The sequence below is a fragment of the Barbus barbus genome, assembly GCF_936440315.1.
Source record: "Barbus barbus genome assembly, chromosome: 28".
Lineage (NCBI taxonomy): Eukaryota > Metazoa > Chordata > Actinopteri > Cypriniformes > Cyprinidae > Barbus > Barbus barbus.
This window is the reverse complement of record NC_136756.1, coordinates 15,118,621-15,141,130: the sequence shown is the minus strand read 5'-3', so window position 1 is coordinate 15,141,130 and position 22,510 is coordinate 15,118,621. Positions and strand designations below refer to the sequence as shown.

The 22,510-nt window shown below is 37.0% G+C and overlaps 1 protein-coding gene across 3 annotated transcripts; it reads left to right on the top strand.

Annotated features, from left to right (window-relative positions):
• Nucleotides 1–707: 707 nt before the first annotated feature.
• pgm5 (phosphoglucomutase 5) lies at nt 708–20,641 on the top strand. 3 transcript variants are annotated; one of them, XM_079383069.1, is made up of 12 exons: nt 708–919; nt 1,000–1,475; nt 3,160–3,322; nt 3,786–3,932; nt 4,027–4,152; nt 4,237–4,427; nt 4,959–5,113; nt 10,333–10,448; nt 13,941–14,076; nt 14,445–14,628; nt 18,347–18,484; nt 19,334–20,641. In XM_079383069.1, the coding sequence occupies exons 2-12, from the start codon at nt 1,218–1,220 to the stop codon at nt 19,421–19,423; spliced, it is 1,704 nt and encodes a 567-aa protein (XP_079239195.1). In that variant the 5' UTR covers nt 708–919; nt 1,000–1,217; the 3' UTR covers nt 19,424–20,641. The 3 variants fall into 3 exon arrangements, with proteins under 3 accessions (XP_079239195.1, XP_079239194.1, XP_079239196.1); XM_079383070.1 differs by lacking the exon at nt 708–919 and having other exon boundaries at nt 1,018–1,113; nt 1,204–1,475; XM_079383068.1 differs by having other exon boundaries at nt 871–1,475.
• Nucleotides 20,642–22,510: the final 1,869 nt, after the last annotated feature.

Sequence of the window (22,510 nt, the reverse complement as noted above, 5' to 3'; positions counted from 1 at the left end):
AAAATACTTATGTAAAAAGAGGTGGGGGACTTTAAACTTTTAATTGACTTTAAATTGAATTCTTGCCCTCTCACTAAAAAAGTTTTAAAGATAAGCGCTTTACGAAATGTTAAAAGACTGCATATGAATACGCGTTCAATACTCGCATTTCAAAACTAGAGTGCTGGTAACAGCGTGTTGCGTTTACAATAGCCTACAGATTCCCCATCACTGCCTGCAAGACATTTTCTACCCGTTTATGTCCACTAGATGGAGACTGAAGCTAGTGAAATCAGTCGCACTCGATGCATTACGCATGTACTTGTTTGGTTAATTTGACTGATTTAGGCTGACTTTACTTTATAGTGTTATATAATAAGTCAAATAGGAAATGCATCTACAGCGAAAACAAATATGGTTTAGTTGTTACGCGCTTCACTCCATATAGTTTTTTTAGGATAGATTTTTTTAAGTCAATTTCTGTATGCAAAACAATCACTGAAGCAACAGTAGCCTAATGTAAAAAGTAACATTTATCAAACCATTGGCCATCACAACACGTGTTTAACTTGACTTTTGTATAATTGAAACACATTTGTTTAACTGACTCAAACCCATAGTTACTGTTGTGCCAAGCAATTTGGTAAGTTTCATTCCTTCTTGACTTGTTTAATGTTACTTAATTTGATGGATGTTATGGCATTTCTGTTTGTGATCCAGTGTGCGTCAGATGAGTGCTGCTGTCCACCTTTGCGCTTCATACAGCTCCAGTGCGCCACGGACAGAGGCGTTCGATTACACAGCAGCACGCTGTCACTATTCGCTCCCCCACATCATGGGCTATTTTTGGCCAGTGCGTTGGCTCATTATAAAGAGTATTCTCCCCTCCCTGCCTTTTGGCAAGCAAACGTACGCGTGACAGCTCGGGAGAAGAGTGTCTGTAAGCGTAAGACCTCATTTTGGAATATTTATTTGCGTTTTACACCCATTTATTCTGTATTTTGTACCCCTACTTCACAGTTTGTCCCGGTGCGATGAGAAGACAGCTGTCGTACACTAGTTTTCCAAACAAGCGTCACGGGACGCGTCTCAAATAATCCACTTGGACTGAAGCGCGCCCTGCTCGCTGCCTCCGTGAGCTTCCTCTGTTGCTTTTGACGATATTCTGATATTTGTATCGCACCTCATTCAGCTATCAACAAACTTTTTTTTAATATCCCGAAGCGTTCCAGAAAATCATGGAAACTAACCCTATACCCATTTTGACTATCCAAACTACCCCCTTCGATGACCAGAGACCAGGAACGAGTGGGCTGCGAAAAAAGACAGCGGTTTTCGAAAGTAAAAAGAACTATCTGCAAAATTATATCCAAAGTTTGCTGTCCTCCATCGACTTGAGGGACCGTCAGGGATGCACTATGGTGGTGGGCAGCGATGGAAGATACTTCAGCCGGGCTGCAACTGAAGTCATCGTTCAAATGGCAGCTGCCAACGGGGTAAGATGGTGTTAATATTTCAAAAACAAAAATCTCAAGCATGCTCTTCTAGTTCACTAATTTATTAAGTTTTCAATTAGCATTTTCTGATCTAAATCATTAAAATATTACATACCAGTTAGATTAATGGTCTTTAAATGTATTATTTATTTACTTACGTACTTACTAATAAAAATTATAGATTTTCTAATCAGTATAACAAACAAAAAATGCACTATTTATTTATTTATAATTCCCTAAAAAATATGATCGATTTTCTGGTCTATAATCAAAGATGCATTATTTATTATTTGTTTGTTTGTTTATAATTTCCTAAAAAAAAAATGGCTAGATTTTCTGATATATGTAATGAAAAAATTATTTACCTACCTACATACCTATTGCAGTATTCATTCTTGTTGTTTTTATTACTCTGTTGTATTGTTTTCATTTCACAAGCCTTTGAAAAACGCACAATATTTTTATGTATGGGTAGTTTCATGATTTAAAATAATATTACTTGTATTTATAGTATAAATGGTCATATCTGTTTTTATTCAAGAGTAGCTGGATGTTGATACCCCAAGCGGCTGAGCATTTTGTTGGAAAACCTGAGAAGCCACAAACTGTGCATGTTATGAGAGAAAGTTTTAGAGCTAAATCTCTGTGCTGGCCTGGCCAAATGTGTTCTGTAGTGCCATCCCGCCCCTGCACACTCTTCCTGGAGCGCCGCTGCTTCCCTTGTTTGACCTCCTCTCATGTTTATGTGCTATGGGGAAACCCAGAACATATGGCCACAAGCCAAAACTCTGTTCATCAACATTTCTAATATGTTTTATTGTGCCTCTAATGAAGATATAATGTTTGGTTCAGTCTGAAGCCAAGTCATTGTTATTGATGCTTTAATTTTTTTTTATTCCATTCATATTATAAAGTACAGCCAAATCATCCTTCCATCCTTAATTCTCCTACTTCGTATCAGTGCCAGTCTACCACACAAACTCGGTAGCTCTCAGAGGCATGATGTACTGAGGCTGTGTATCCAAAAGCAGAACCTTATATGGATAAGCTGCTCAAAGAGTGCTGGGAATACAGTTCACACTCATCAGAGATGCAAGTAAAAGCAACAGGGTAAGCAAAGCATCAGCCTAGTAAGGTATTTAATTGGCATATTACTCCAAAAAAAAAAAATTGCCTAGGGTCAGTGCACTTGTTTATCATTATAAATGCTTGCGTGAGAGATGCCAAATAACTCACTATTTATAGAAAGTGGCTGATCTTGTAAAGCTTAATGAATCACAAAGTTGCTGAGATGTCTGGGCTGCTGTCTTCTGAGCTAGAAAGAAAGTATCTGTCAATAATCTGGACGCTTGATAAAAGAGGTTACAAATTATGGCAGATGGGATTGAGTACTTGTGTGTTGCTGTTTAGTTTTGTCCCTGAGTCAGCTTGTCACTCCTACAGGAATGAGCTTCCAGACAGATGTAGCTGTTGATCTGGTATGCAGCAGTAGCCATGACTGGCGCCTCTGAAGGTTGCAGGTTTAAATCCCACCATATAATGTTATGATAACCCTCGCATGACAGGTGAAGGTCTGGAAGCAAAGGGCCTGTTTGGGATCTTAAGTATAGAAGTGCACTTTTACACTTGTAATTAACTGCAATAAATCAAACTTCACACCAATAAAACCAAAACTTGATTTCAGATTGGACGTCTGGTAATTGGACACAATGGGATCCTTTCCACTCCAGCGGTCTCCTGCATCATCAGGAAGATAAAAGCCATTGGTGGAATCATCCTCACTGCAAGCCACAGTCCAGGCGGCCCAGGAGGAGACTTTGGGATCAAATTTAATGTCGCTAATGGAGGTGAGAACATTACAAAGCATAGGACACACTGAATGCATGCACTTTCCAAATCATAAAGATGACATTCTGATTTCAGTATGTTTCATGTAATATCAGCCTTTAAAGGAATCACTGTGCCAGTAATGTCATGACCTCAGGTTAACATTACCTTTGTGTAAGCTGTTATGAAAAAGTATTGACACCATGAAACCAAGTGGAATAGTGTTGTGCATCTTGAATCTCACAGTAAATATCTTCTATGGACTTATATTTAGATCTACTGAACTAAATTTACCTAAAATATATTGCTTACCTTAAATTTATTTTTGCTTTGAATTACACCATTATTATAATGGGGTTATTATTTTTTATTGCATATTAGTGACAAACAGCGCAAGATGTTGCTGGTGCTGACAGTTATTGGGCTTTTTTTTTAAATATATGAGATGTTTTGTTGAAATTTGTCACTGTTTCCTGCTTACAGGACCATCCCCAGACACAGTGATGGAGAGAATCCATCAGGTGAGTCGCACACTAGAGGAATACGCCATCTGCCCTGATCTCCATATCGACCTGTCCCGCCTTGGCCGTCACGACTTTGACTTGGAGAACAAATTTAAGCCCTTCAGAGGTGAGGTGTAATAACTTATTCTCATGTTATTGTCACAAACTTCAGTTCACACTCATGTGCTGAGCTTGAAAAAAGTTCTTTCTGTATTTTCCAGTTGAGATTGTGGATTCAGTCGAGATCTATATAAACATGCTGCGGGGAATTTTTGACTTTGGTGCCATCAAGAGCTTGCTGACAGGTCCAAAACAGCTGAAGATCCGAATAGATGCCATGAATGGAGGTGAACTCCTGTAAACAGTTGCAAATACTTGTATGCAGATTTATATCTGTTTGTAGAGTTATATCTTTATGTCATCTGTTTCAGTTATGGGACCATATGTCAGAAGAATCTTATGTGATGAGCTCGGGGCTCCAGCTAATTCTGCTGTTAACTGTGTCCCTCTGGAGGACTTTGGAGGCCAACACCCCAACCCTAACCCTGCATTCGCTGCACCTCTGGTGGACTCCATGAAGGGGGGAGAGTTTGGCTTTGGAGCTGCTTTTGATGCAGACGGGGTGCTTGTCTCTTATCATCTCATAAACATTTACAAATTAAACAAACACAGAGAAAAATGTATAAACTTCATAAAAAATAATATTCAGACAGAAAGCATAAGAATCAAGGCAGTTAAAGCAAATTATTGCTGAATTATTTACAACTCTCTTTGTCAGAGTCTTGTGTTGATTCCAGTTTATCAGTTTTATATGTTTTTTTATTCTGTTTTAATTTATTTATTATTTCTATTTCTTAATACTGCAAATAAGAAAACAACAAATACAAATCCTTGCTCAATAAAATAATTCATTTCTTTTCAAAAAAAAAATCTTATTGATCCTAAACTTTTAAGCAGTAGTGTTATAGTGAAAATGATATTCTTCGTCATTTTCAAAAGATGCAGCAGCTATTTATTTTATGTAATAGATCAATTAACTTAAAAGTAACTTACATTTGAGATAGAATATGGTATCTCAAATATGCTTGTTTAATCAGATTAAATGGCAGAACTAACTGTTTTATAATCTTGGATATGTTTGTCTTATGTATAGGATCGTTACATGATTATGGGTGAGAATGGATTCTTTGTGAGTCCATCAGATTCACTGGCCATGATGGCTGCAAACCTCTCCTGCATCCCTTACTTCAGTCAGAGAGGAATCAGAGGTTTTGCCCGCAGTATGCCAACCAGCACAGCCATTGACCGGTAAGTAACACTTGCTAATCTAACCTAAAATAAACCTATTTTTGTCTAAAGAACATTCATAGAAATGTAGGTTTTATATATTTTTGATAGGATACCTGTAATATCTATACTTGATGTACCTTTTATCCATTGTACCTTAGGGTACTGCCCCAGTGACAGCTTTGTACCTTTTTTATCTGATAGTGTGTACCAGGCCTTGCTTAAATTTAACAAGTCATCACTAAAAGTTACTCAAACCACTCTGTCTGATAAAAACATACTACTAAACTCTCTCAGAATTACCGTATGTTGAGCACTAACTGTTTAACTTTAAATTCAGTTTGTCTGTTCTGCACAATCATGAATATGAATTATGTACGGGAATATTAATTACAGCTTATTTGCTTGCACTTTTATTCAGCCCATTGCCAAATATTCTTGTTGGTTCTACTTAAAATGTTTTCATGTGACGTGCAACAATTTCTTTTTTTGACTGTCACATTGAGAGTCAGTGACATTTTCCCTTAGCATACCGCAATAGTTAAGAGCTGTTTAAATAAAAGTCAGTCAGCTCTCAAAATTGATAAACTGATGATCAGGGAGGAAATCATCCATCAGGATCTTTCCACTCTCTCACAATTAGTTTTCCGCTTCTCGTTCTGTCCGGTGCAAGACACTGAGCGGTAAAAACATTAGTGATGGGGCCAGAGGTTACAGCATGGAGACTCACTCCTAAGAATAACGGTGTTAGCTCAACCCTGCGCTCTTGCAAACACCATTCACCCTACTAAAAATAACTTTCAGGGTGCATCATGCTCAAGACCTGCCTGCTTTGAGACAGGATCGTGTGCTATGAGAAATAAATAGTGATTTTGTGCAATCAGATGACATTTGTTAAATGTAAATGTGGTGTTAAATACTTTTTCTTATCTCATGCAATTTGGAGCTTATTTTATGGTTATGTGGTGCTCAAAACATTGCCTAGTCTGACACAGCAACAGCTCAACCAATGGTGTGAGTTGGGGGCGCAGCTGTCTGTTTTGTTGACCAATGGGGAACAGGGAGTGTTCAAAAAACCTGTCTGAATACAGTGCTGTTTGGTTGAGATCAGCCTAGAAACTACACTTCTGCTTTCAAAATTAGTTTTAAAAAGATGATTTTGTAAATTCATTCACTGTGTTATACACTTAAATGATGCAGCCAAAAAACTGAAAACCCTAAATCCTCTTCACTGACTTCTCCTCTATGCACAAAAGTTGCAGCCTTCTGAAATATGATATGAAATGCCCTTATTAAAGGGATAGTTAAATGAAAATTCTGTCATCATTTACTCACACTCATGTTCCAAATCTTAATGACTTACTTTCTTCAGAACACAAAAGAAGATATTTTGAAGAATGTTGGTAATCAAGCGTTTCAGTTACCATTGACTTCCATTGTATGGACAAATGAAACATTGAGACATTTCTCAAAATAGGTTATTTTGCGTTTCACAATGGAAAGAAAGTCGTACAGATTTGTAAGGCATTGTAGGGATAATGGGTGCACTATCCCTATAAATGCTGGCATCCAAACAGGAAGTGATGCTATTTAGCGCTGCTCAATCAGTCAGAAAGTGCTTATTGTGTCATAACGCCAGAATTAACCCTGATTTTCTCCCATCAATATTGTTTTTGTTCTGTGACTCATTATTCACTTCCTAGAGGCTTTGCAAGGTCGATTCAATGTCAGAAACACAGTGTCAATGAGAATTTAACTACTGGTGTGGGCGTGTGGCTAAGATAAAGAAAGAGGAGTTGACTCTACGTTTGGCCTAAAGTTATACATTATGAAGTATAGCCATAGCTAAGCAGAGTGTCATGTTTTCCGTTCTGTAAATGATAGTTAAGTAAGCATGGGTCCTCCCAGCCTAGAAACAGTTCTAGATTGTTCTCTTTCATATTCTCCCTTATTGAAGTCACCCTTCAAATCTGAGCTGTTGCCTTCCAGGCTAAAGGTACGGTCAAATTAGGCTTCTTGTTCCATTCACTTCCATTTGTACACGTGAATGTGGCAGCATGGAAATGGCAGGATTATTTGTGGATTTGTTACTTTACTAAAAATTTAAAATTTGGTGATTTTGAGCAAAAAAGACTTAATGCCAATATTGGAGTGGTCACAAACTGACATTTTCACTCTATAAAAAGTTTCAAATTTATACATCTTTATATGTAATGTAATGGATGTAGCATCATGCAAAAGCAAACGTTTTCAGTTGGTATGCCATTGTAGAAACGTGATATATGATACCAATCAGTACTGTTTTGGCATGTATGCCATCACCATATTATTCTCCATCAAAGGTGTTTGAGAGTTTCTTATAATAGTATATAAATTATTATAAATAATAAATACAGAAATATTATCTGCACAGCTGTTTATAAGGGTACACTTACTTTTTAATCATTCACACCATGAATTGTAATTCCCAATACCTCTAGAAAAGAGCATCAAGTTAGAAGAGGAACTGATCCTGTTTAATTAGCTGTTGAAATCAACCGTAATCAACACATTCTTGTATTGTGAGTCTTTAAAAGTCAGATTTTATAGTTCTGGAGCTGGTGATAGAGAATCCTTAAGTGTCTCTGTTCATGAATCTGTATCATTCTGTCCAACTAATCTGATCTGTTTTTCTGAGGCATGAATGTCTCTTGGGGTGTGAGTTGTTGGAGCGAGGCGTCTCTGCTGCTGTAAACCTTTTTAGGCGACGAGCGAGCTCTAGGCTGTGGCTGTGTGTTTATACTATGGACCTCTCAGGAGTGTGTGTTTGTTAAGTGGCAGTGGAGATAATCTACTAGAGCATGTGTGTGCTGTAGGTCTGGTGTGTGTTTGCTGAACTGTGTTTGAGTGGAGCAGCTCTGTGTCTTTGTACTGTAATGTGTGCATATGAGTGTGTTTAGGGATGTAAGGAAGTAAAGGAAACATCTGCCGTGCTCCCTACACGTGGGAAGGGGAAGAGAGAATGTGCACTATCAATGTGACTATGCACTGAGAATGAACTGATGAAATATGGGAAAATTATACACAGGACAATCCAGTCTAACTGTAACTGCAGTTCTAGTGTGTTTGCTGTAACACTGTTTTAAACTCATCTAATGATTGTTTTCCTTGAAATGACATGCATCTTTATATTACATCCTGGGACTTTTTGTGCATTAGTAAGTAACTCTTTCTGCAGGTTACATTGTTTCACCCAGTAGGTTATGAGTTATTTATTCATTCACTGAACTAAACTCTTTCCTTTTTGGCTCAACTAATGTTTGCAGTTCCATTTGGTGATCCCAGTGATGAAAATTACACACTTGATATGAAATAAGATGAATCATTGAACTGAAAAAAATACATAAAAAGCTGTTATTTGTTTGTAATTTTAAGGCGTCTTTCAGTATTTGTTGTTGAACCGTTAATTTTGGTCCTCTCACTAGATTAGAATTTATAAGGTAGCCAAGTCCTTTAACTATTTGTTTATATTGTAATGAATCAATTTCAAGCACTGTTGGTATTCAAAGGTTCACGTTCAGAAATATTTTATTATACTTAGAGCAAGGAATGTAAATGGAAATCATTTTAGTACAACTGGGGTACCAGTTTAATGAGACTGCTTGTCAGCTCATGCTAACATTCTGCCAGTTGATAATTGGGTTTATGGCCAGATTGAGGTTAGGAACAGCTGCTGACTTTAAAACCCAGCTGAACACATTATTTTCCAAATGCTTTGGAAAGTCTTTTCTAGATAGAATTGTTTGTTAAAATCCAGTCACACCCACATATGCATGCAAAATATTTTAGATGCTGGATTAGAGATAGTGCTGCTTGTGTTGGCCACAAATATGAGAATAAATCATTGAAAACAAGTCAAGGGGTCAAAGATTCCAGTTTGTTGTCTGTATGCCAGGCTTTCCATTCTGCTCCTTGTCCCTTGAGTCAATAACACTTGTTTTCCCATATTTAGTAATTCCACCCATGAGTAAACAGCTGCATCTTTACTCTTCTCATTTACATCGGTTCCCTCTCATCTATCCCTTCATCTGATGGGATCTCAGCAACTCATTACCCATAATGCCAGACTGCAGTGTCTGAAAATAGTTATGAATCTAGCCAACTATCCAAGATCAACAAACAGACGAGGAGACTTGTAATTGCGTTCCTCCTCTTGTTTTCTTGATCTCTTTCATTTTGACACTGAATATCTTTCATTTTCATAGACATGAATGATTACAATTCCCGAATACAAAGCTTGCTGTCTTAATAGTAATGTTGTATGACAGTCCAGAAGTAGGCCTGTTTCTGTGACAGCTCGAAGGAGTTTGACAGTATAAGGAAGTTAAACAGGTGTAGACTACACACCGATGATTAAAATGCTGTTTGCTCCTCCAGGCACATGGCTGAATCTCAAAATAAATGTCAGCCAAAATGTCAGCTTGGTTTCTTTCTGCGTTTTGCCTTATAAAGACACGGGATTGAGAAGACAAAATATGCAGTTTAATTTATGAATCAGTCAAAAGGACAGATACTAAATGTACTACCAATGAGTGTGTAATTGTGAGTGGTAATTTCTTTGCCTGTAGTACTTTAAATGATCATTACCTCAACATCTGTCTTCTTTCACAGTATATCGCTTGTCACTGTTTACCATACAGTCTTGTATTTAGATACAAACATTGATTATTATTTTTTCAAGAAACTAACAGCACATCCATCTGTCTGTAGTCTGTTTATGATTTTTCATTTTCCTTCAGTCATCTTCTGACTTACAAATAAAAGATGAAAAGGTGTCTGAAAATGGATTTGTGTTCACAAAACTTCTAGACAACATGCATATTCATCTTATTATGCAGAGACATTCCCTAGACTTCTGTAGCTGACATGGTCCAGAGCTCAAGTCCTGCTAAAACTCATGAACACACTGAAAACATTTGGCAGCATGACTTTGTGCTGAAGGCAAAATCCATTTTTATTGCACTATATTATATTATATTATATCAAATATAAATTGCTACTGAAGATACCAATAGAACATTTTTACTTTTTACCTGCAGTTTTACATTGCAGTGACATGCAGCTTACACTATTTAACACATACTCAAAGGGGTGATTCTGTTAGCCAATGAGATGATGGCTTTCTTTTCAGATTTTATCTTGTCTAAATAAACTCTGAGTAGGACTGCAGTGGAATACTCATGCTTCCTGTTTGTTTACAGGGTTGCTAAGGCTATGAAGGTGGCGCTTTATGAAACTCCCACAGGCTGGAGATTCTTTGGCAACCTGATGGATTCTGGGAGGTGTTCTTTCTGTGGAGAGGAGAGCTTTGGAACAGGTGGGTGCCATCAGAGTCCTCTAAAAGCATGTAAAAGCCCTACTTGAGTGTTTACAGTTGACAAGTCATCATGAATCTTCTGTCAAAATTTACTTTATTTATAATATTTTCCGTATATTGTGTCAAACCCAAATTATGTTATTATGATGTTAGCATTCTTAAAGGGATAGTTCACCCAAAAATGGAAATTGTGTCTTAAATTACTCACTCTCTTGTTGTTCCAAACCTGTAAGACCTTTGTATATTGTTGGAACACAAAGATATTTCTGATGAAATCCGAGAGCTTTCTGACCCTGCATAGACAGCAACACAACTACCACATTCAAGGCCCAGAAAGGAAGTAAGGACATCGTTAAATATCCATGTGACCTCAGTGGTTGTATTATACGTATTCCCGTAGCTTCATAACATTACAGTTGAACCACTTACGGGTTTGTAACGACATGAGGGTGAGTAATTAATTATATAATTTTTATTTTTGGGCGAACTATCCCTTTAAAAATCATTGACATTTTATCTTATTGACATTTTCAGATGTAGTTCTTTATTAGTACATGCCTTCTGAGCACATCCAAATTGTAGCTCTTTATCAGTGTTCTGCTATAAAAGGATAGTGAATCATCTGAGATATAGTGAGAAAGTGTGAGTGGTTACTCCTCTGCTTTTCTCACAAAAGCACAGAGTGAGGGCACAGAAGAAGTGAGAAGAGTGAGAAGGAAAGAGATTTATTACAAATTAGTGGTTATATAGTTCTTTAGTCCTAAAAATGAGTTAAAGGGTTAGTTCACTCAAAAATGAAAATTAGCCCATGTTTTACTCACCCTCAAGTCATCCACCCAGAACGGCGAGAGAAAAGTGTTTATAACTTTTTAAATATGGATATTTTTCTTACAAAAATGTATTGATACTCTACAGGAGGCCTTTATTTACCCCCCTGGGGCTGTGTGAGGCTCGCTTTATCATGGATGGGTGCACTTTATTTGACTACTTTTGGACTGTTGAAAAAAAAGCACCCACCCACTGCCATTATATAACTTGGAAGAGCAAGGACAATTTTTAACATTACTCCAATTGGATTCATCTGAAAGAAGAAAGTCATATTAAAATGCCTTGAGGGTGAATAAAACATGGGCTAATTTTAATTTTTGGATGAACTAACCCTTTAAAGGGATCGTTCACCCAAAAATGAAAATTCTGTCATCAATTACTCACCCTCGTGTTGTTCCAGACCTGTAAGACCTTTGTTCATTTTTGGAACACAAATTAAGATATTTTTGATGAAATCTCTAACCCTGCAAAGGCAGCAATGCAACTGAAATGTTCCCAGGCCCAGAAACGTTTTAAGGACATCGATAAAACAGAATTGTTGAATAAAGTCGCTATTTTTGTTTTCTTTGCACACAAAAAGTATTCTCATAGATTTGTAAAATTATGGCTGAACCACTGATGTCACATGGACTATTTTATCGATGTCCTTACTATGTTTCTGGGGCTGGGAACATTTCAGCTGCATTGCTGCCTATGCAGGGTCACAGAGCTCTCGGATTTCATCAAAAAATCTTGTGTTCCGAGGATGAACGAAGGTCTTACGGGTTTAGAACGACATGAGGGTGAGTAATTAATGAACAAATTTAAATTTTTGGGTGAACTATCCCTTTAATGCAATCAAACAATCAAAACGTTCATCTGATCAACAAGATAAGCATACAGTTATTAGGACTTTAATGGATGTTTCTTTAACAACGTGCCTTTTTATGCCTCAGGAGTTGAACTGAAGCGTTTTAATGTACAGTCATAGTATATATTTGCTACTTTTCAAATTACTTTTATGTATAGATTTTTTACATGTACAAAAGGTCCTAAACTTGCTGGGGCAGTACCCTTTCAAAAGGTACTATATACACTTACGGTACTAAAATATATATTTAAAGAGCCCATTTGTACCTTTAAGGTACTAATATGTTAAGTGTAAATAAGGTACAAAGATGTACCTTATACCTTTTGTATCTTAGGGTATCGCCCCAGTGCCTGCTTTGTACTTTTTTTCCTGAGAGTGTATAGTTGTAGGATCTCCCATTTGTGAAGGTGAGCCCCTGCATGGTATTGAATGGTTGTGTTTTGGTTGGCAGCTGAATGTGGAATAAGCAACTGGCGCTGAATGATGTTGCTGGGCAGACAGACGCTTGGCTCTGTGAGGCAGCAGGGTCGATCTGTAAAGCCTCTGGGTTTTACACCATCACTAAGACCTTGAGTGAGACACGAGGCATTGTCTGTAGGTGTCAAAAGAGCAGCCTGCTCATTATTCACCAAGTTCCGACTTTGCGTCAGGATTACTGTGCTGTCATGGGTCACTTTTCTTCTTCCCTTCCTGTCAGTCGATTTTTTCCCAAAACATTCTCGACTGCTAGACATACATACACAATGCATTCATCACATGTTTTATTGGTATTGGTATCTGGTACAATTGTGTTTATGGAATATTGGCATAAAGCATGTTTCCTTTTTGGCTGGGAACCTGATTGCTTCTGCGTCACACTTATTGTTTTGTAGGCTGAGGGAAAGTTAGCAGATAATAGTCTGACAAGCTGATAGATGTTAAAATCTGCTTTTGAAGTTAACTTTATTGTGTTTTATTGATTTTAGGGGTCAAAACTAATTATACAACAACATTATGTTGGCTTACAACAGTCTTTGGCTGCTGATGTGATATGCGGTAGGACTGTGCATTTTTCAATACTCCGGCATTAGTCACACACAGAGAGCAGCTGTCGGATACACATTTGACATTTGATTACATGAAATAAACCTGATCAAAGAACAAAAGTCATAGAGAATATATTGAGCATAAATCAAGCAGATGAAGAGCTGACCAGGTGAGTGAGGGCTTTCATTTTATCATTATCATCTCCCGATTTAGAGCCGTCTCACATGAATCATCTGGGCTTTTTAGACTTTTCTTATTTAAATTGCTCAGAAATATGTTCAGAAGTTTGGGGTTAGTATTTAAAAAAAAAAAAAAAAAAAGATACTTTTATTCATTGAGGATGCATTAAATTGTTTAAAAGTCACAGTAAAGACATTTATAATGTTACATACGATTTTTATTTCAAATAAATGCTGTTGTTTCTACTTTCTATTCATCAAAGTATCCTAAAAAATGTATCACAAGTTCTACAAAAATATAAATCAACACAACAAATCAAATCAGCAAATTAGAATGATTTGTGAAGGATCATGTGACACTAAAGACTGAGGTAATGGCTGCTGAAAATTCAGCTTTACATCACAGGAATAAATGACATTTTAAAATATATTAAAATAGGAAGGTTATTTTTAAATGGACTGTCAATAGATTATATTTCACAGTTTTCTGTATTTTTGATTAAATAAATGCACATTTGGTGAACATATGAAAAATCTTACCGTCCCTAAACTTTTGTGCAGTATTGTCAGTTGAATATCAAAACATGACTAATTTTATCTTTCTTTTAGGTTCAGACCACATACGAGATAAAGATGGCCTGTGGTCAGTTTTGGTATGGTTGTCCATCCTGGCAGTGCGTAAGCAGGGGGTGGAAGAAATAGTGAGAGATCACTGGGCCAAAATGGGACGCAACTACTTCTGCAGGTGAGCTAAACCCAAAACAGCATCTTCCCAAGCGACAATTTCTTCCCAAGCTTCATTTCCATCATCAGTCTTCATATCTCTTGGGACATTTCAGGATATCTCTTTGTGTGTACTTACAGTATCCGCCCTCTCAATGACTTTTCTATGAGACAGAGTAGAGTAGGCAGAATCTCTTTAATGTGTGCCTGGATTGTTTTTGCCTTTCCCATACATGTTTCCCATATTCACCATATTTAGCTCTACTTGTAGATGTCATGTGGGAGCTCTCCAAATTGTCACGAAATCGTGATTTATTAGTGTAGGTACTATTAGGTTCATTTACATTGATCTACTATAGTGTTTGTTGTATTTATTTTATGTCTTGACAGGTTTGACTATGAAGGGGTGGACAGCAGGGCAGCGTATCACCTCATGAGAGATCTGGAGGCTGTTATCATTGATAAAGCTTTTACCACTCAGAAGTTTTCTGTGGGCAATAACATCTACAGTGTGGAGAAGGCTGATAATTTTGAGTATATTGACCCAGTGGATGGCAGTGTGTCCAGGAAACAGGTCAGTTCAATGCTTCGAGAGAACAAGAGAGATGCAGTAAAAACAGTAATATTGTGAAATATTATTACACTTAGAACTGTTTTCTGTTTTAATATATTTTAAAATATAATTTATTTCTGTGATGGTAAAGCTGAATTGTCAGCAGGCTTTCTCCAGTATTCAGTGTCACATGGTCCTTCAGAAATCATTTTAATATGCTGATTTGCTGCTCAAGAAAAATCTCTTATTATTATCAATGTTGAAAGTAGTTGTGCTGCTTAATATTTTGGGTAAAACTGTGATACATTACTTTAAGGATTATTTGATGAATAGGAAGTTCAAAAGAGCAGTATTTACATGGAATATAAATCTGTTGTAACATTATACATTTAATGCATCCTTGCTAAACAAAAGTATTGCTTTCTTTTTTTTAGATGATACAAGTGAATTTAGGCAACTTTATTATGTGTAGTATAAAATGGATGTTCTTAAGTATTTTAAGTGACTGTTTAATGATGGCAAAGGTCATCTAGATGAAAAAATTGTATTGTATTGCATTGTATTGTATTATGGTGAGGAGAGCCAAACTACAAACATGATCATGCTTTAAACTGCCTGAACAAAAGAAAATTAATCTTTACAACATGTGTGTTTAATTAATTTGAAATGAACCATGTAAATACTTGTGATTTGGAGATGAATACAAATGTGCGCATTGGTCCCTAGTGCACCATATTAATCTGAGATAATGGGGCAATGTCAGAGATTTTGCAGCTTAGTCGCTCGTATAAAGACCTGCCAGGGGTTTTTTTTAGCATTAAGGTTTTATGCTCAGCAATTATACGCTATTTAGTACGGCATGCGTCCTGTTGTGCACAAGGACCACCCAGTGGACACAGACTTGAGTGGGATTCCTTGTTTGGGCATCTACATTCACACTTAGCTGCTTATGTGTGTACAGTATATACGGCATGGCTGAAATGAACAATATACACGTGCCGAGACTCTGTGAAAATTTTCATTCAGCTGCTCTCTCTCTCTCACTCCTTTTTTGGAGGATGTGCTAAAGCACAGTGACGCACATGTACTTGATAGTAATGGGAGAAGGATGTTTCAGTAGATGATTTATCTTTATCTGGCCTGGATTTGCTGCACCAAGATGCAGAGCCCTTTAGTGGTCTGTGTAACACACATACACACGTAAACACTTGCGAAGCCTTGTGTTTGAAGTTTACCCAGCTGACTCACTCTGTTCTGACCTGGAATTTATGGAAACCACCTTCTCCCTCTCCAGAACAATCTGTAGTTATGTATGTAGTTATGGCATCTGCCAGCAGGGGGTTACTGGATGCTAACCAGCTAAACCTTGACCTCTTGACATTAGCCTGACACTTTACCCTTTGCATTTTGACACCTCATCTACTTCTCATCTCATTTATATCTCAGAGTGGCAATCGTTGTCATACATTACCATTCAGAAGTTGTGGGGTCAGGGTTTTTAATACTTTTATTAAAAAAATGACGGTTTACACAAAAATAATTTCAACATTGATCATAAATGTTTCTTGAGCAGCAAATCAGCATATTAGAATGATTTCTGAAGGATCTGGAGTAATGACTGCTGAAGATTCAGCTTTGCCATCACAGGAATAAAGTGCATTTTAAAATATATTCAAATAGAAATTTATTTTCATTTTGAATATTATTTCTCAATATTTTTGATCAAATATATGCTGTATTTGTGAGCATAAGAGACATTGAACATATCAGATAATTTTTTTTTATGAGCCTCATGATTTGGTGTGATTTCACATTGGTGACATGGGGTCACGGCATGTCGCTCAGTCAGTGATCTCCCACCGACCGTGACAGTCATCCGGCCGGCGTCTCACAGCTGAGTGTGTATTATTACAACAGACATTCCTCCCAGTGGCGGATTGTGTCAGCTGTCCCGGTCCTCCTCTCTGCGTGTCTGCAGGGGCCCACCGAAGAGACACTCAGCTGTCGGAGACCATGACACACGCAAACTCACACCAACACAAATAATTATATTTATAACAGTGGTTCTGGTTTTGATTTGGGACCCAGATTTTAAATTAGACCAACTCTGGGTGTCCATAACATTCTACAATTTATGTAAATGTACATATATTTGTAAATAGTTGTATAATCCCAATAATTCACTGCTTAAAGTACATTGTTATCAGCACAAATATGTGACCCTGGACCACAAAAGCAGTCTTAAGTCGCTGGGGTATATTTGTAACAACAGCCAAAAATACACTGTATGGGTCAAAATTATAGATTTTTATTTTATGCCAAAACTCATTAGGATATTAAGTAAAGATCATGTTCCATTAAGATATTTAAATTTCCTATCGTAAATATATCAAAACTTAATTTTGATTAGTAATATGCATAGCTAAGAACTTCATTTGGACAACTTTAAAGGCGATTTTTCTCAATATTTAATTTTTTTTGCAGATTCCAGATTTTCAAATAGTTGTATCTTGGCCAAAAATTGACCTATCCTAACAAACCATACATCAATGGAAAGCTTATTTATTCAGCTTTCAGATTTCGAAAAATTTACCCTTAGGACTGGTTTTGTGGTCCAAGGTCACATATGTTGATCCTGAATCCTGAAAGTATTGTGAGGATGAGTGCATGTCTGTTCCATCTATCTAATTTGGGCAGCTGCTTTCAAATGGCAAATGAATTTCTTCAAAAAAAATTTCAAAACACTGTTGAGTTTGATTGGATGAGCAGCCTTTGATGTCAGCATATGGGATGGGGTTTTTTTCTCTTATTTTTTTAAGTGTGGTCAAAGGAGAAACTTTGTGGTACAAGCCAAACTTTTGTTCAATACAAAAGGAACACTCTACTTTTTTTGGAAATAGGCTCATTTTACAACGCCCCTAGAGTTAAACAGTTGAGTTTTACCATTTTTTGAATCCATTCAGCCGATCTCTGGGTCTGGCGGTAGCACTTTTAGCTTAGCTTAGCATAGATCATTGAATCGGATTAGACCGTTAGCTTCTCGCTCAAAAATGACCAGAGAGTTTAGATAATTTTCCTATTTAAAGCTTGACTCTTCTGTAGTTACATCATGTACTAAGACTGACAGAAAATGAAAAGCTGCGATTTTCTAGGCCGATATGGCTGGGACTATACTCTCATTCCGGCGTAATAATCAAGGAAATTTGCTATGATATTACGCTGCGCCTGAAAGTAGTCCCCAGTTAGGTAACTAAAAGTGCTGTTTAACTCTAGGGGAGTTGAATAATGAGCCTATTTCCAAAAAAAGTGGAGTGTTCCTTTAAGCTACTATTAACCAAACTAACCTAAATTTGATCTAATATTAACTGTCACTGGACTTTGACCAGTTTTGGGAGTTAGAGTTTGGCTCAGAATAGAGTTTTTTCCTGACATCTAGTGGATAGTTTTATGAATTACAAGGGAAATCCAAGTAGTAAAACCAGCCTAGATTTTCATAAATTTACATTTTAAAAGAGCTGTTTATGAACACGAATGTGCCCCGTTGACTGTTCAACATTTTCACAGTTTATTTGCGCTTCACATCCCAATTTTTATTTTTTTATTGTATTGTGGTATAGCATACTAGTTAATGTTTTGGGCTGGTATCTGAAGATTGTAGGTTCAAAGAACAACTCAATGATCAATCAGAATTGTTGGTACTAAAATGAACTGTATTTCTATTTCTGCACTTGTCCTGCAGGGCCTAAGGATCATCTTCACAGACTCGTCCCGAATCATCTTCCGGCTCAGTGGTTCTGGTGCTGGATCCGGGGCCACTGTTCGCATCTATGCCGAGAGCTATGAGAGAGACCCAGAGAGACACAACAGAGAGACTCAGGTGAACACTTCACTTTAGCTATGCAAATAAATTACCTCAAAAGTCAGATCTAATGTCGGAGCTAATGACGTCATACCCAAAAGGACTGTGTTCCAGTACAGAAGTCAGAAAACCAAGATGGATGCATCCATTGTTAGCAATACCAGTTGATTAAAACACATAATAAGCACTATTTTATACAGATAATGCCATTGTATCATGTCCATAAATAGAGTTTGGATAGTACTGTGTGCTTCACTGAGTTTATTGAGACACAGACAAACAAGTGCTAATAAACAACCCAGACAGCAACATAGTTTTGGCCCAGATCCAACCCACGTCTGGCCCATCTGAAATCCATGCAGGCCAGATGTGGGCCGGATCTGGGCCGACACTGCTTGCTGTCTGGGAATATTTTACTACTGTTTCTCTTTTGCTGATGCACTGAGCAGCCATATTGGATTCTGAAGCTGGAGTTGTTGTGATTCCTATGAGATTCCCAGTCAGAACTCCGACTTGGGAGGGTATAAAACCATCTTTATTTTTGAGCTATAAAGCTGTTTAAATTATCATTTTATAGTTGTTTTAGGATTTTCTGTATTATGTTGTGAAGGCAAAAATGTAAAGTTGGATATAACTTACATCTTGTGGCTATACTATTGAAACATTCAGTATTATAATGTTCACACACACACACACACACACATATAATGTGTATAAGAAGAGGGATATGTGGAAATCAATTTTTGTGGTAATCAAATGTTGTTGATTCAGATTTATTCCTTTAATGCAGTTTTCCATTGTATTACATTTGTTTCATGAGACAGCCTGTTTAATACATATTTCCTCACTTTCTTTTGACTATTGTAGGTTGTGCTGGGTCCTCTCATTGCCATTGCACTGAAAATCTCCAACATCCATGAAAGAACTGGACACAGAGGCCCCAATGTGATCACCTGAGGCCAATCCAGCACGGCACATCAGGGGCCAAAATCACTTTCCTCACTCATCGGATCCTTTTTTTAATTTGTGCCTTTCACTCAGCATCACAAAGAATGTCCCAACTATTCATTTTGCTGCTCTTTTATCATTTCTCTCCTCTCCTCTCCTCTCCTCTCCTCTCCTCTCCTCTCCTCTCCTCTCCTCTCCTCTCCTCTCCTCTCCTCGTTTTCTTGATTTTCTTCTTCATTTGTCTTTACAAAGGCCCCTGTATGGTTTTCTTTTCTTTTGCACATGTATAAACTCATGTAAACCACTAAAAAATCCAAAGGGAGCAAAGTTTTTTCTTCATGTTCAAGCAAACGCTCCTTTAATGTGTTTAATTCAATGAAGATAAGGTTAGAAACAGAACATATGTAGACCACTTTGTGTTTTTGATTCAGATGCTTGGGATCTAAACCCTAAACCTTGTGAATTTGGTTACTGTGTGCTTTTGTTTACAATGTAGCTGTTACAAAGAATTCAATACAATCAGTGAAAAGAGGGAGCAATGCCATTCAATATTGACTTATTTCTGTGAAATTCACATTAGAAACACATCATATTCTATGCAACAGCTAGAGCTGAGCTTATGTCTAAGAATGAACCACTAAAATAATAATCATAAAGATTGCCTAAAAACAGTTGTGCTATAATTCCTACATCCAGTCTTGTAATCGCTTACACTGATTTGCAATTTTCTGATCACTTTCTGAAATGTGCTGCAAATGAACTTTGTGAATCAAAGTATGAAATGAGTTAAAGGAAAGTTTTCACTTTTGGCTAGCAGCTCGGCTTAAATAATGCTTAGTACTTTTTTATCTTTTATTTTAAAATCCTGCATGAATCAGTTTGTTTAATGTCAGATGGATTATGTGCATTCCATTGTTTGATAAGAAACATGCCTCTAAGTTTATTATTATTTATATTATTATTATATAACACTTCTGACATTTACAATACAATTCTTTGAGCCAATGTTTAAGATATTTCCAAAGATTTTTCAAAATTCTGCTGTTCTTAGAAGTCCCTTATAAACCGTGAACAAATTACAATGACTCCAAGGTGAAAAACAAGTGCTCCCTTTTAAGTAATATTTTGATGGAAGAAAGAATAAAACTAAATAAATACAATGGCTTTAGCTGTATTTTAATTTTGTATCCAAAAAATTGCATAAATAAACTTTATCTTTTGTGTGTCCTGGCTTCTTGTTATTGTCATACAACCAAAGAGATCAATGACTCATACAACCCGAATTCCGGAAATGTTGGGATGTTTTTTAAATTTGAATAAAATGAAAACTAAAAGATTTTCAAATCACATGAGCCAATATTTTATTCACAATAGAACATAGATAACAAATGTTTAAGCTGAGAAATTTTATCCACTAAATGAGCTCATTTAAAATTTGATGCCTGCTACAGGTCTCAAAATAGTTGCGACGGGGGCATGTTTACCATGGTGTAGCATCTCCTCTTCTTTTCAGAACAGTTTGAAGACATCTGGGCGTCGAGGTTATGAGTTTCTGGAGTTTTGGTGTTGGAATTTGGTCCCATTCTTGCCTGATATAGGTTTCCAGCTGCTGAAGAGTTCATGGTCGTCTTTGACATATTTTTCTTTTAATGATGCGCCAAATGTTCTCTATAGGTGAAAGATCTGGACTGCAGGCAAGACTCTTCTACTATGAAGTCTTACTTTTGTAATAGCTCCAGTATGTGATTTTAGATTGTACTGCTGAAATACACATCATCTGGAGGGGAGCATATGTTGCTCTAAAACCTTTATATACCTTTCAGAATTTATAGTGCCTTCCAAAACATGCAAGCTGCCCATACCATATGCACTTATGCACCCCCATACCATCAGAGATGCTGGCTTTTGAACTGAATGCTAATGACACGCTGGAAGGTCTCCCGCCTCTTTAGCCTGGAGGACACGGCGTCCGTGATTTCCAACAAGAATGTCAAATTTGTCTGACATTCGTCTGACCATAAAACACTTTTCCACTTTGAAACAGTCCATTTTAAATGAGCCTTGGCCCACAGGACACGACGGAGCTTCTGGACCATGTTTGCATATGGCTTCCTTTTTGCATGATAGAGCTTTAGTTGGCATCTGCAGATGGCACGGCGGATTATGTTTACCGACAGTGGTTTCTGGAAGTATTCCTGGGCTCGTTTAGTAATATCAATGACAGAATCATGCCGATGAGTGATGCAGTGTTGTCTGAGGGCCCGAAGACCACAGGCATCCAACAAAGGTCTTTGGCCTTGTCCCATACGCACAGAGATTTCGCCAGTTTCTCTGAATCTTTTGATGATGTTATACACTGTAAATGATGAGATTTGCAAAGCCTTTGCAATTTGATGTTGAGGAACGTTGTTTTTAAAGTATTCCACAATTTTTTTACGCACTCTTTCACAGATTGGAGAGCCTCCCCCATCTTTACTTCTGAGAGACTCTGCCTCTCTAAGACATCCCTTTTATAGCTAATCATGTTACAGACCTGATGTCAATTAAATTAATTAGTTGCTAGATGTTCTCCCAGTTGAATCTTTTCAAAAATGTCTTGCTTTTTCAGCTCTTTGTTGCCCCCGTGCCAACTTTTTTGAGACCTGTCTCAGGCATCAAATTTGAAATGAGCTCATTTAATGGATAAAAGTGTAAAATTTCTCAGTTTAAACATTTATGTTCTGTGTTTTCTTTTTTTTAATAAAATATTGGCTCATGTGATTTGAAAGTCTTTTAGTTTTCATTTTATTCAAATTTAAAAAACGTCCCAACATTTCTGCAATTCGGGTTGTACATGTTGTACATGCCGATCTTCTGTCATTTAATTTCAGAGTATTTATTAAAAAATAAATAAATTCATGAATTTAACAATATAATTACAATGACTAAAACAAAACATAACGTCTAATAGTAAGGTTTTTGTTTTTTCTCATCAAGGCCACGTATACTTCATCAGTAGGGGAGAGTGGTGACGGTTGCAACGTGGCTTATTTCTTCAATCAGGAATGAGCTACAGTAATTATATTCATACTGCACATGCTAAATCAGCCCCCCATG